This window comes from Palaemon carinicauda, chromosome 4, assembly GCF_036898095.1.
Source record: "Palaemon carinicauda isolate YSFRI2023 chromosome 4, ASM3689809v2, whole genome shotgun sequence".
In the NCBI taxonomy this organism is placed as follows: domain Eukaryota; kingdom Metazoa; phylum Arthropoda; class Malacostraca; order Decapoda; family Palaemonidae; genus Palaemon; species Palaemon carinicauda.
The window spans coordinates 49,207,268-49,222,791 of NC_090728.1; the positions used below are offsets into that span (position 1 = coordinate 49,207,268).

The following is a 15,524-nucleotide window of genomic DNA, read 5'->3' on the forward strand; positions in this document are numbered from 1 at the left end:
TAGGTGAATGGCAATATGGCAAGGGACTACAGTATATATATATATATATATATATATATATATATATATATATATATATATATATATATATAAAGGTATATACTGTATGTATCTATAGATACATTTGTCATTGTGATAAAGGAGAAAAGACATGCTTCAAGTGAAAGCCGTAGAATGACTAATATTAGCATAGAAAACAGTGCCAAGTATTGAGTGTATAAAGAAGCAGCAGAAAATGGATTTTGAGCAAAGCGAAAAATCTATTTTTGGGTGAGATAGCCATGTCGTCCTGATGGAAGGTTCCTTTAGGTAGCCTTTCTAAGGGATATTTGCTACAGTGATACTCCCAGAGAAATAAACCGAAGGTTTCCAGAATTCTAACTCCTGGCGCGATTCATCCATAATGTAACTTTAAGGATGTCGCATAAAATCAGGGGACGTATTATTAGATACAACACATAGCAATGTTACCCCGAATAGATTTAACTCTTTGAGGGGGAAGAGTGGCGAAAGAAGGGGATGCCGATCTAGGTACCCGGTGGACCTCCTATCCGCACAACTAACGGCCGCCATTCCTTTACTTGTGTTTAAGCAGGAATAGCCGCAGATAGAGTAGTTTCGGGTGATGTCAGAAAAAAGGGTGGGTCCATCAGGACGACATGGCTATCTCACCCAAAAATAGATTTTTCACTTTGCTCAAAATCGGTTTTTTGGGCTCGGCCATGTCGTCCTGATGGAAGCATACCAGAGAATTAACTTGAAAGTACTATATCTTTGGGTTTGTATAAGTGCCTTCTACCTTGAATGTGGTTCTTATCTGGTCTCTTAGACCTGTATACAGTGAACCCTCGTTTATCGCGGTAGATAGGTTCCAGTCGCGGCCGCGATAGGTGAAAATCCGCGAAGTAGTGACACCATATTTACCTATTTATTCAACATGTATATTCAGACTTTTAAAACCTTCCCTTGTACGTAGTACTGTTAACAAACTACCCTTTAATGTACAGAACACTTAATGCATGTACTACAGTACCCTAAACTAAAACAGGCACAAATATTAAAGGTGATTTTATATCATGCATTTCCTAAACATGCTAAAAAGCACGATAAAAAATGGCAACCAATGTTTTGTTTACATTTATCTCTGATCATAATGTAGAAACAAACTGGAGGTAGAGCTTTGCTTATTACCCAGACATATTTCCCATACTTTTCCCTTAGAACTACATCACATCTTCCTACTTTAGATATATAGATATATATATATATATATATATATATATATATATATATGTATACAGTATATATATATATATATATGTGTGTGTGTGTGTGTGTATATATATATATTTATATGTATACACATATACATACCTACATATATACATAAATACATGCATACATATATATATATATTACTGTATATATATGGGTTATGGAAAAAATCCGCGAAGTGGTGAATCCGCGATGGTCGAACCGCGAAGTAGCGAGGGTTCACTGTATGACATTACCGTTATCTGTTATTTCCACTAAGCTTGGAACTGGCTTAAGGCTTCCTGCCCCCTGCAGGGAAAGTGTCAACATTGACAATAAGAATTCAAGGCTTGATTTCCCGTAGGAACGGAAAGTAATACTTAGAGATTACCTTTCACATACCTTGGAAATCTGTACTATGATTTCAAGTTGGGCCCTTCTAGGGTTTAATTAAAACTCTAGTACTCTTTATTCGTCTGTAACTGAGATAGCAGCAATAAGATGCAAATACGTTTAGTATTTCTACGTTGCAACTAGATTATCAAATGTAGTTACAATAGGGTATGAATTTGATTCAGCATTGAAAACACATCAGGGTCCATATTTTCTCGTCAAAAAAATATGTAATTTCATCGCAATGATGCCACTCAATGGAGATGTGAAACCAAATCTGACTGACTTATACAGATTTTGGGAATGCATGAACACCGTGACGCAACGTTCACTCGGCACTGGTGTTATTGGTCAGATATGCACCTATATGGAACAGTGTGTTAATCATCGTTGTGATTTGCACTCGAGGGTAAATGTACCCCTGCACCTGATGCACTGGAAAGTCCCAAAGCAGTTCACTTTTCATCGCAGCGCTAGACGACGGGTTTTACAGTATAACACTACCCGTCGCCACCACAACATGTTTTATTTCATGTACTTGCTTCATATAGTGTTTGTAAAAGACTCTGGATGATCTCCACCCAGTGTATGAGCGGAGTCTTCCAAAGCCCTTGTGTTGGAAGAAGTTCAATGAAGAAGCAACTTTCCTTGGATCTTGACCTGCGGGTGTACTGTCAGGATCCGCTCTGCGAATAAGGTAGGTGAGCTTTGCTCTCAGTTGTCTTAGGGGTAGGTTTTGATCCTGAGGTTTTCACCTCTGACGAGCTGTCCTCCCTTGAAGTCTGAGGTTCTTCGAAGATAGACCTTAAGACACTACTGGGCACAGAGAGGTATCTTCCCTTAGTGGGCAGATTCTCCAAGGACCCCACCTCTTGGTGGGTTGCTCATTCTTGGTAAGAAAAGCAGGATCAGGCAAGAGGTTCAGTTCTCCTGTCTAGGAACTGAATATGGCCTTCATTTCTAGATAAGGCCACTATTTCACTAACTCTAGCCCCTGAGGCTATGACAAACAGAAAAATAACTTTCTGTGCTAGATCCTTTAGAGTACAATTCTCATTGTTTAGATTTGCAGCATGGTGCGAGACTTGTCCAAAGACCACGTGATGGGCTTTGGAGGGGTTGCTGGCTTGAGTCTGGCGCATGCTTTTAGGATCTTATTAAAGATTTCACTAGAGAGGTCCACTCCAAAGGTGTACAGAAGTGGTTTAGCCAGGCCTGACTTACACGAGGTAATCGTAATGGAAGCCAGGCCTTGTTCGAGTAGGAATATGAAGAAAACTAGACCGAAATCTATCTATATTTCTGTCGGTTCCTTTGATTTCACAAAGGACACCCATTTCTTCCATGATGATTCCTATTGTCTCCTAGTCGAACTTGACTTATACTCTTCGATAAAGTCAATTTTATCCTTAGAGATTCTAAACCTTTTGTTCGCCACTAGGGCGAGAAATCATGAGATGTAGGTTGTTGGTTCTCAAGGATGAAGCGCAAGCAGTCGACTTCTGGACCAGATTGGGTAATGCTGGGTTCGGCAGAGGGAACAGCTTCAGTTTCAGAACTAGAGGGAACCAATTGCTTTTGGGCCGCTTGGGGGCCGCTACTTCTACTGTCCTTCTGAAGGATCTTAGCTTGTCGAGGACTCTTAGCAGGAGGATGGTTGGTGGAAACAGGTAAATGTGGTTCCACTTGTTCCATTCGTGGGACGTGATGTCCATCACCTCTGCTTAAGAGTCCATCTAAGGGGCTACGAGATAGTTTCTTGTTGTCGCTCATTGTGAAGAGGTCTGTCTGCAGTTCCGGGACTTTTTCCGAGGTGAAGGAGAATGGGTCTGCGTCTAGGGACCATTCTGTCTCTATGGGCTTTCGCCTGTATAGAGCATCCGCCGTCACGTTGCGGAGCCTTTGTAGGTGAACTGCTGATAGGTGCCATCCTTTCTTCCTTATCAGGTGGAAGGTGGCTAATATCACATGTCCTATGTGAGATGATCTCGAGCCTTGTCTATTTAGACATTTTTACTATCCCTTCGTTGTTCAGGGCCAATCTGATGTGGATTGTTCTGCGAGGGGTAGTCTCTTCAACGTCAAGTAAACTGTCAGAGCTTCCTAAATGTCGATATGAAAGGTTTGAACTGGTACGACCAATTCTTTTGCAATTTTCTCTCGTGAGAATGGCCACCTTATCCTTTCGTGGAGTAGTGTACAGTGAACCCTCGTTTATCGCGGTAGATAGGTTCCAGACCCGGCCGCGATAGGTGAAAATCCGCGAAGTAGTGACACCATATTTACCTATTTATTTAACATGTATATTCAGACTTTTAAAACCTTCCCTTGTACGTAGTACTGTTAACAAACTACCCTTTAATGTACCCTAAACTAAAACAGGCACAAATATTAAGGGCGACTTTATATCATGCGTTTCCTAAACACGCCAAAAAGCACGATAAAAAATGGCAACCAATGTTTTGTTTACGTTTATCTCTGATTATAATGAAGAAACAAACGCATTTACACATCTGTGTATAGGTTAGTTTCTGCATCGATTATATTGATTATTCAGTACAGTATGTTGATTTGGTTATTACTAATGTTTTACTTAATTTTTCTTAGGACTTCCAAATGAAATGTTTTTCTTTATGACGCCGCCTGAAACGACGGCGTCATAAAGTACGCTCAGTAAACAAACTAAGGAATTTAACGCGCATGATGAAAGTGATAAATAATGATATTACAGTAAAAGCTTTAATAAAATATGTTATTACAAATATTATTTACCGTATCTATATAAAATCATGCATACGTAGCAAAGCAGGAAAACAATCTACGAGAGAGAGAGAGAGAGAGAGAGAGAGAGAGAGAGAGAGAGAGAGAGAGAGAGAGAGAGAGAGAGAGTTGTTTTACATACGTAAATGTAAATTTTAAACGAAAAAAAAAATAGCCCCATTTCATATAAAATAGATTACAAATATTTTACTTTATCATATTACAGTAGTCTGTATAACACTGTAAAGTTCAGTACAGTATGTTGTTGTTAAAGTCGTGGCGATGAAATTCTCACGAAACAAAAACACGACGCCATTTGAGTACAACAGCTGATTCTCTCTCTCTCTCTCTCTCTCTCTCTCTCTCTCTCTCTCTCTCTCTCTCTCTCTCTCTCTCTCTCTCTCTCTCTCTCTCTCGTGTTATACAATACTTACATTTAGATGAAGAAACTAAAATTAGTTTTCTTAGTGTCAATTAAATACGAAACGAAATAATTAGGCCGAGTCTACATCCATTTCAATCATAGCTAAAAATACGGCATCCGATTTCATCAGCAAACCACTATTTTTTGGGAAATATCATTTTATTCTAGAAAATTGCCACTCTTTAAATAGTTAATTGCACATTAAGAAAGCGTGTACTTTTGTTTTTAAATTTTGGGTTTGTTTTAAAAATCGAGTATTGTTGACTTCTTTTTTTTTTTACTTTTGGCTGTGATTAGATCAGCTGTCATCTAGCTGCCGCTCTTGAGTGTGTACGAATACACTAAAAAAGTATCATTTATACCATTTCTTAACTTATTCAAACCGTCTACAGTATACAGTTGATATTACATAAGCACCAATGTGTTATAACCTATCAAATTTTTTTGTTTATTACATTTAAACCCCCCCCCCCCCTCTCTCTCTCTCTCTACCTCTCTCTCTCTCTCTCTACCTCTCTCTCTCTCTCTACCTCTCTCTCTCTCTCTCTCTCTCTCTCTCTCTCTCTCTCTCTCTCTCTCTCTCTCTCTCTCTCTCTACCTCTACCTCTCTCTCTCTCTCTGGGCTACTTTTCACTACCTCCCATTCCTTACCTCTCTCTATCTCTCTAACAAATGATATCTTTGTTGCTCCTCAAAGTTTCATTTATATTGAAAATCAATCACGATTCAATTTTCCTTACTTTCTCCAATCTCGCACCATCGGTCACATCGCGGTATTTTCGATATTTCTGGAAAATCCGCGATATATGTATATACATGGGTTATGAAAAAAATCCGCGAAGTGGTGAATCCGCGATGGTCGAACCGCGAAGTAGCGAGGGTTCACTGTACTTCCACTGATGGTTGTGGTGGTTGCAGGGGAATTGTTTGTGCTAGACTCTTGGCTGTTGACCACGGCCTTAACAGCGTGCGCAATAGGGTCGGGGCCAGCCTTGGTTGATCTCTTCGAGCTTTTGATGCGTATCTTCTCCTGACTCTTGACGCATCTTTTAGACGTGCCTTTAGCACTGGGTCTGTCACTGCCGCAAACTGGAGAGAGTGCGATACTCTTTCCTGTTGGCGTTCTGAAATCCTCTTGTGACAGATTAGTCTCTTGACAGATCCCTTTATCTCTCTTCCCTTCTTGAATAGAATGGAGAGATGGTGTGACTTTAAGTCCCATTGGATTCCTAGCCGTTGGAACTTTTGAGCTGGAGGAAGGCGAGACTTCTTGCGATTGATGTTGAAGCCTAGGTGTTCCAGAGACTGGATCACTGTGTTGGCTGCCTGCATACAAGTAGTCTTGGATGCTGCCCATACTGGTCAATCATCTAGATATGCTAGTAATTGAACTCCTTCGGAGTTTAGCTGCTAGATGATTGTGTCTGCCGGCTTTGTGAACATCCTTGGGGCTGTATTCAGTCCGAAGGACATTGCTTTGAAGAATCACTTCTTCTGTAGCATAAATCGTAGGTAGGAAAAGAAAGGGCGGCTTAATAGAAGATGCCAGTGAGCATCTGTTGGGTCTATTGAGGGTGTGTTTGCACCTTTTGGTAGAAGGGTCCTTATGTGTTGCCAAGTAAACATCCGGATCTTGTTGTTCTCGATGAACTTGTTGAGTGGAGACAAGTCTAGAATGACTCTGAGTTTGTCTGAGTCTTTCTTGAGAACACAAAACAGCCTTCCCTGGAATTTGATGGACTTCGTTTTCTTTCTTACCTTCTTGTTTAAGAGTTCTGAGGTATATTGTTCTCACGAGGGGGTGGAGTGTTAGAAGAATTTTGGAAAACGGGAGAGAATTCTATTCCATTTCCACCCAAGTCCATTCATTAATAGGCTGTGGGCCCAGGGATCGAAGGTCCCGTGATCCCGACAGTGATACAGTCTGCCTCCTACCTGGAACCCTTCTTTGGGTGTGGGGTCCTGTGGATTTGTTTCCGTGACCACGTCCTACTCGGCCCCGGGAGGAGGCCATTTCCTTTCTGACTTAAGGTGAAAGGAAGTCGATTGCCTCACAACGTTGGGGTTAAAGATTGGCGACTGAGCCACCAGTTGTTGAGGGACAATCTGGAAAGTGGTCTGAGGTTTTGTGGATGTAGTCACAGCAGAAAGTTGTGCAGATCTGCATGGCCTCCTTGCCTTTTTATTTTTAGGCTGGGGACCTCCGTCTGAGGAAGATTTCCTCTTTGAGCTCATGCCCCACTTTTGGAGAAGGTTCCCATTCTCCGTGGTTGCTCTGGCTATGATCTCTTGGACCGGTTCCTGTGGGAAAAGGGTCTTTACCCCAGATGTTCTAGGTAATCAGTTTCCTTGGTTCGTGTCATATGGTTGCTGAGGTTAAAACGGACTCTCTGCAGGCTTTCCTCGCTCTGAGGAAAGCATATAAGTTTTTCACAAGGGTACCCATGTGGGACTTAGCCAGGAAATTGATCCTTTCTGGGGCGTTCTGTAGATCTGCACTCATTTCCAGGCAGTATTGATGAGTACGGGAGGCTGCTAGTCTCTCTTTTGTCTCCTGTTCCCTCCTCAGAAGATGGTCTGGCAACTTCGGAAGGTTCTCATTGAACTGCTGGCCTGCTATCTTTGGATCCAACTTAGAGACGGAGAAGATTAGACGGGCATCCTTCCACTTCTCCTCGCAGGCAGGTAGTGCTAGACAGAATGGTTTGCTTTCCTCTAGGGTTGGGCAAGGATTGCCCTTGTCGACTGCCTTGACGGCGAAGTCTAGTGCTTTCTCCGAACAGGGGAAAGAGATGGAGGAAGGAGCAAGAAACATGGGATGTCTCTTGCTCAGTGCTGAGACTTTGGAATTGGTGTACCTGGCTCCTTTCAAGGTTTTCAGGATGATGGCTTGCGCCTTGTCATGTTCGAGGACAATGACCTCTTGGGTACTGTTTCCTCACAGGTTGCATGTTAATCCCGCAGTCTCATGTAGCATTCTGGGTAAACTGAAAAGTTAGGCCAGAATTTAAGATCTTCAATCAGTTTGGTCCCCAACTTCTCTGAGACGAATAGTTTCCCATTCATCATGGGTATATGCTCCGTATACCTCCAGGGGTTGGTTTTGGAGCGGTGAGAGAAATTCAGCACCTTAAGGAGCTTCTTAGTAGAGCTCTTGGTAGGTCCTGGGCGATCCATCCTCTCTTGCAATAGTATCTGTTGAGTCTGAGTGATTCTCTCATCGTCTCTTGTACCTTTTAGAACAACTCCATTATCCGTTGAATCGAAGTGAGGATCTCTTCGTTCATGACAGCCTATGCCGGTGGTTATGGAGTTGGGATTGAAGAGGGTGACGGCATAGTTTGGTATGCCGTCCCGGAAAGCTGAGGGTCTTCATTTGCCGTTGAAACGTATCCTTCTTCCTCCGCTTGTGGATGTTCCACGTCTTCTTCAGGGCCTACTTGTAATAGGGCCTTCTCAGTGTCAATGAAAACTTCTGACATCCTTTCTTGAAGGATGTCCATGCCTTCTAGTGCCTTGCCTATGTCCACGTCTATCTTCATTTGTATGAGGGGAGACTGGACCTGTTCCTGGGGCACCACGGCGTTAGGTAGAGCCTTGGGGAACAGTAGGTACCTTAGGGAGTCATCAAGTACAGTCCCTTGAAAATGATTTTGGAATCTACTTACCCATTAGCGAAGGGTCTCCCTCGCTGTATCTCTAGTCTCCATGTTAACTGAGGGAGCTTCTCTGAAGCCGTTGGCCAGCAGGGCCGAACAGGTAGGGTAACCCTTTGGGTCCCAATACTTGAGAACTCCCGACACAATGTTGCAGGAGGGCATGAGTCCTGCACTTTGTGTAGCCACAAGAGTCTTTGTCTTTGTGGTTGCAGGCTAAGGCTGTGCATTTCTACATTGGCTCCTCCTGTAAAGGAAAAGGGGCTCAATGAGTATATAGTTTTTTTATATCAGTGATATAAAAGCATACAATTTTATGAACAATAGTACTTAATATTGTTTTTGGGTGCAGCCATGTCGTCCTGATGGAAGGTTCCTTAAGGTAGCTTTCTAAGGGATATTTTGCTACAGTGATACTCCTAGAGAATTAACCATAGGTCTCCAGAATTCCAACTCCTGGCGCGAGTATCCTTAATATATCTTTGAGGATATCGCATAATATCAGGGGACGTATTTTGTTTATACGACACATAGCAATCTTCACCCCGAATAGATTTAACTCTTTGAGGGGGAAGAGTGGTGAACGAAGGGGAGCAGTTATCAAGGTACCCGGTGGACCCCCTCCCTATACTACTACGGACCATTATTCCTTTGAACGTAGCATTTAAGCTAAGTGCTCTCCCACGTTTCTCTCGGTGTTGTTACTATTTTCTGGAATATTATCAAGCAATCTCCAGCATCTTCAGCCTCTGGAAAGTTGAGTATTTAATCTTTCCTGTGTATAATTTACAGCTCCCTTCTCACAGTTAAATTAACATAATTTAGATGTGTTAAGTGGAGCACTACCATCTCCGGAGGCGGCCATTTTGAGACCGCTGTCGCACGTCATAAATGCAATTATTTAGTTAGTAGTGCGACGTTCCCGGTATTTAGCTTTAAAGAAATGTTCTAGCTAGTTAGGCTAAATTATACTAGTGAAGATTGCATATACATATATAATATTTCCTCTTCCAAAATATAACGTTTCTTTCGGATACGATAGGACCTCGGTGGTATCACTTGTAGCCGTGGTCCCCACTCGTGTTAGGCTAGCCTAACCTGTTTGGTATACATTAGTAATGTTAATCCCATTGTTTAACCTCTAGTATCGTTTCTATTAATTCGGTCGGGGATATATATATCCCCTAGAATTATTGGTATAATTCGATACGCTTCTCTTTTAGAGAAAAGAGGATAAACCCCTCTTCCCCCTGAGCGCCACCATCCCAAGCGGCAACCCTATCTTCCGTCATCGCCAACGAGTAGTTAACTCCGGCTTGACTTGGATAGTTTTTTACCGTCGATCTTCTTTGCCGCCGAGTATCCCGGCTTTGAAGTATGACAGTAACTCAGGGTGTATTGTATTGCACCCGACAACATCATTGACAGGGGAATCGTGATTCCTCTGCCGCCCATGTCGTTGTCGGATCTTCCTTAGTTTACAACCGAAAGTAGGCGGCATACTTGCTGCCGCCTTTCTCCCTTGTAGACTATAAGACATGTCTTATAAGCGACAATGTCGCCGACAGGGGAATTCTTATTCCCTGCCGCCCACGACGGCGTCGACACAGGAAGCCATGCTTCCTTGATTTACAGCCGAAAGTGGACGGCATACTTGCTGTCGCCTTTCTCCCCTGTAAATTATAAGACCCTTTAACCTCCCCCTTCTGTCCTTTAGTGTCGGCCTAGCCATCACAATTTTCCTTTGGCCGGTAATCTACAATCATCCCTGCTTGCCGGGGTGACTGAGTTACCAGCCGGGTTCCTACAAGCGGCGGTTAGGTTACTGCCTCGACCAGCTCCCCCTTATGTCCCTCCCTAACGGAAGCGAAAGCTCCGGGGGGAAAGGCTGAGCCGGCCCTGACGGCTGCCGGTGGGAAACCCATTATACTGTTGAGAATTCTTCAGTCCTCTCTTGGACTGCCATCCACAAACCTTGCAACCGGCAGTACAGCCGGCAGCAGAATTTGTGGCTGGATGGAAGCTAGAATCAAATGCATTCCTCCCCTTCCATTAGAACTCTCATTCTGGGAAGGAGTCTGTAGACGGCAATAGCCCCCCTACACTTCCAATTATTGTACTAAACTATAATAATACGGAATCCTCCTTTGCATTCTTTCTCTCTCCCTATCAGTTAGTGCCGCCAGGCACTAGCCTAACCTCGGTAGTATACCTGTAAAACTACAGTATATGACAATACAGTAGCCAGTACTTCTGCAGTATAATAATACAGCAGTTAGAAAACTACAGTATACAATGATACAGTAGTACAAGTAATTCTAACATACTCTGTGTATCCTTTCACAGTCTATTGTTGGGACCGAATAAAATGTTGAGGTGAAGTGAAGTATCCTTCAACATCCTGATGAATCCTTGGATCATCGGGATTCTTATAAATCACCGATTCAGTATTAATATTCTACAAGTGGAGGAGTTAGTGTAAATATTCACTGAATTCAGCTCTACGTACAGGAGTTATTCCACTCTGTATTTTCCCTCATAAAGAAATTAGAATATTAATATTGACTGAGGTCAAAATATAATAGTAAGCAATACTATTTTTAAATATATGCATTTATATCGATGATATAAATAACCCTATACTAATTTCACCTTTTCTTTCCTTACAGGAGGAGCCAACGGTGAAGTGTGCAGTCGTGTTCTGCAACCACAAGAGTAAGGACTTTCGTGGGCATACGATGTGCAGGTCTCATGTCCCCTGCTGTATCGTATGTGGATCCCTGAAGTATTAGGACCCGAAGGGTTGCTCCATCTGCTCGGCCCTGATGACCGAGGGATTTGGAGAAGATATCCCTGACACTACAGAGTCAAAGGATACAGCAACAAAAGCTCTTTGGAGGTGGGTAAGAGGGCTCCAGGAGAACTCTCCGGGACCTTACCTACCTAATGAAGCTTTGAGGTGCCTTCTGTTCCCTAAGGCCCAATCCAGCACGGTTGTGCCCCAAGTACAGGTCAAGCCTCCCTTCATCCAACTAACAGTGGATGCAGATATTAAGGCATTGGAAGGCATGGACACATCCACCAGGAACGGATGTCGGAGGTGTCTACCGACACCGCAAAGGACCTTCTACAAGAAGACCCTGAAGATGATGTGGTTCAACCACCTTCGGAGGAAGATGGATCCGTGTCGACGGTAACTGAGGACCCTCAGTTTTCCGTGACGGCATATCAACCTGTGCCGTCGTCAACCTCTTCAGCCCCAACTCTCCATCCGGATCCACTGATTGCCAGGAGCGAAGCGCTCCTAAGAGTCGATTCAGCAGATGATGGCAGTGTTCTGCAAGGAACAGCAGGAGATTAAGCAAGATCTCAAAGTGAGAAGTGAAATGCCAGGAGGCTTTACTAAGCCTCTTAGGGTTTCTGATTTACCTCACTGCTCCGAAACCAACCCCTGGAGGTACACGGAGCATATGCCCATGATGAATGGGAAACTCTATATCTCCGAGAAGTTGGGGGCCAAACCCCTTGAGGATCTTCAATTCTGGCCTAGCCTTTTGGCATACCCAGACTGTTACGTGAGACTGCGGGATGAACCAGCATCCCGTGAGGAGATGGAACCGAAGGAAGTCATCGTCTTCGAGCATGACAAGGCACAGGCTATTCTGTCCAAGACCCTAAAGGGAGCCTGATACACCAACTCCAAAGTCTCAGCATTGAGCAAGAGGCATCTTACCTTCATTGCTCCTTCCTCCAGAGCCTTCCCCTTCTCGGTGAAAGCTCTTGACTGTGTCATGAGAGCAGTTGATGCGGGCAAACCATGCCCAGTGCTAGAAGAATGCAGACCATTATCTCTAGCCATGCCTACCTGCGAGAAGTGGAACGAGGTTCATCTAACCTTCTCTGTCTCTAAACTGGATCCGGAGATAGCAGGTCAGCAGTTCAATGAGAACCTTCCAAAACTGCTGTAGCATCTTTTGAGAAGGGAACAGGAGACAAAATTTCTCTGGGAGTATCACTGTAGCAAATATCCCTTAGAAAGGCTACCTAAAGGAACCTTCCATCAGGACGACATGGCCAAGCCCAAAAAATAGTGAAAGGTTTTAGAAAGATATGAAAATAGCTGGAGCATGTGCAAATGATTATTAATTCTTCATACATTGTAAATATTTAAGAATAGAAATGGTTTTAGAATGGAGGAAGAATGAAAGTATTAAATTCATGTGGGTACTTTTAAAAATTTTAATGGGTGATTTATTTGATTCCCATAAAAAATTTTAATGGGCGATTTATTTGATTCCCATTTTTCTTATATTTCCTCAGGTTCATGACCGACGTGGCCGAACTCAGAGGAGCGAGTCGAGCTTATGCCCAGGAACAACTGAAAGACGTCTTGGCTCTGGAGACCCGATTGGCCAACGTGAGTATTGATATGGTTCTCCCTGCAGGTTAGCCATGACTTTAATTCCATATAACCACTATAGTCGTTTTTAGAAGAATCGTCCCAGGTGATAGTATGATTAATAATCAAACAATAATGTTAATATTATGACAGTTATCATTTTTAATGACCCCAGAGTAATCCTGGTGTAAAATTATAATTATTTATAATCATAAAGTCATTTTCTCAAATGGTGACGCCAAAGTAAGAGTAAGACTCATTCACTTCGACATTTATCCTTTAGATTCCTGATTGATTGATTTGGAGTTTTCTGGCATCCTTACATCTAAAATAAATAAATCTAAAAATACAGCTAGCATAGTACGACACGTCCAAGAATCTTGGCAAGGATGAACCTGTCATCCTCACCTCAAGCCTCAAACAGATATCTATTTCTTTCGGTGGTTGAAGTAGGACATTCGGTTAACAAATGCTTCACTGTCAGGGGTACCAAACAGTCGTCGCAATATGTCTGGTGTTGGCCAGTCATTAGAATCTCATATCAACCGAGTGTGACCAATGTAGAGACGACAAAGAGTAGTCAACCACTTTCAGGGCATCATGCTATACCTCCAAGAAGATATAACATTTTTTATTTCTCCCATCTTATTTCCTACCAAAATATCCCAATACTGCTGCCAATTATTATAAAGCCAATTCTTAATGCTAGGTAAAAAATCATTACAGAGGATTGGATACTTTCTAGGTAGCAATTCAGATGCAGCATACTTTTCCAGTAAATCTGCCTTCTCATTTCCAGGCACACCTATGTGTGCTGGAATCAGCAAAATTGAACTGTTATACCTTTCAACACAATAATAAAAGGCTACTCTAGAGGGTTACTGGAATTAAAAATTTCTAAAGTCTGTAGGAGACTTCTTTCATCACAAAATTTTTTAAATTGCCCTCTTTTAATGCTATTTTTCTAGTATACCATATAATTCAGCAGTAAATATAGATGATATAGAGGAAGTGCACCTCAATGATTAAAATTACTACTCCAAATACAATGCTAGCATCAGATTTGGAGCCATCAGAATATATAAGTCAGATCCTTATGTTCTTCAACATGTTTCATTATAAGAAACCTGGTTTCTAAGTTGATAATGTTCTTTTTTATCCCATTACAATATATACAGAAAGATATACTGTATCTGGTAATTTCCTAAATGGAAGAACTCTATTTCTTGCTATATCAAGACTTTATTGATTGATATGCAACATCTTTGACTGGGCATACATTTGACCTAGTTTTAATTGATGGAATGAATAATATTGTATCTGATATACATGTGGAAGAGAAAACACTCAGTGCTAAAGAAAATAATCTTTAGACATACTGTAAATTAAATTTCTCTCCTTGTGTATTTATTGAACTAACAATGAAAATAAAAGATGTTATCAATATTCCTTGCAGCCATAACAACCAATGCTTATTAGGCTGTGTGTGTTTTGATTGCCTTGTGTTAGGGGGAGTGAAATTGAATACAATGTGTCCACTGATGGAGAAGACTTTAATTGTTAAGGATAGATCCTCTTGGCTCAATGGGAAAAAGAGGGGAAAAAAATGTAATGAAAAAAAGTAGTGTTTGAAATCTGCAAGTGCAGGGGTACATACATACATATACCAAAGGCACTTCCCCCAATTTTGGGGGGTAGCCGACATCAACAATGAGACAAAACAAAAACAAAGAAGGGGACCTCTACTCTCTACGTGCAGGGGTAGAAGACAAAACCATAAAGTGCTAATGTGAATACCTATTTATGAGAGAAAAAAAATTAATGCTATAAGAAATAGATTCAGGAAGCAGCAACAGATATAAATAGGTTTCAGCATCAAAATGAGAAATGTAAATGAAAAAAAGGCTACCAGAGCGGTACAGCAATCAAGAACTTGCTAATAAATTTCTAGAATTCTTTTAAAACAAAATAGAAAATATAATTAGGTCATTTAAAAGATATTCTATATCAATTAGGGCCACACCATATACAGAGATAAAACTAACAGGATTTAATAGTATAAAAAAAGAACAAATCACCAGTATTATTAAGAGGGCAAAGAAAACAGAATGCAATCTGATCCAATGTCAATATCCGAAGTAATTAGAGGAAGAAACTTTTCTAGCCTTACCGACATAATTTCAAGAATAGTGAATACTATAATGTTGACGAGTGTAAGTTTCACAAATCTAGATAGTGGCTATAGTTACATGGGTTCTGAAAAGCGCTCTAGATTATTAGGCAGTAGGTTCATACATATCTATTTTGAATCTATTCTTTATTTCAAAAGTGCTAGAATATGTCATTCTTGAACAACTTACAAGTCACTTAGAAAAAATTGAAGCGTCGCCAAACAACCAGTCAGTGTATAGAAATTGAGTATCTCTATAAGACTACTTGGCTGACAGTAACTACTTTGTACAAATGGAAACTCTTATTCATCGCATGAACCATTAAACAGAGAGGTTCTCGGAGGGAGTTTACTAGGCCCAATCTTATTCTGTATCCATACTATCTTCTATTAAAATTAATAAAGAAACGTGAAGTGAAGTTTAAACTATTTTCAGATGATACTGTTTATAATTTTACTTCTCCATAA

General features: G+C 41.5%; 1 protein-coding gene across 1 annotated transcript in view; it reads left to right on the plus strand.

The window, feature by feature from the left end:
* The window catches only part of Nep1 (Neprilysin 1), a 76,157-nt gene that overhangs the window by 25,933 nt on the left and 34,700 nt on the right, over positions 1–15,524 (plus strand). The window contains exon 6 of the mRNA XM_068372227.1: positions 12,808–12,904. Within this exon, the coding sequence (XP_068228328.1) occupies positions 12,808–12,904 (97 nt within the window). The remainder of the gene's footprint in view (positions 1–12,807; positions 12,905–15,524) is intronic.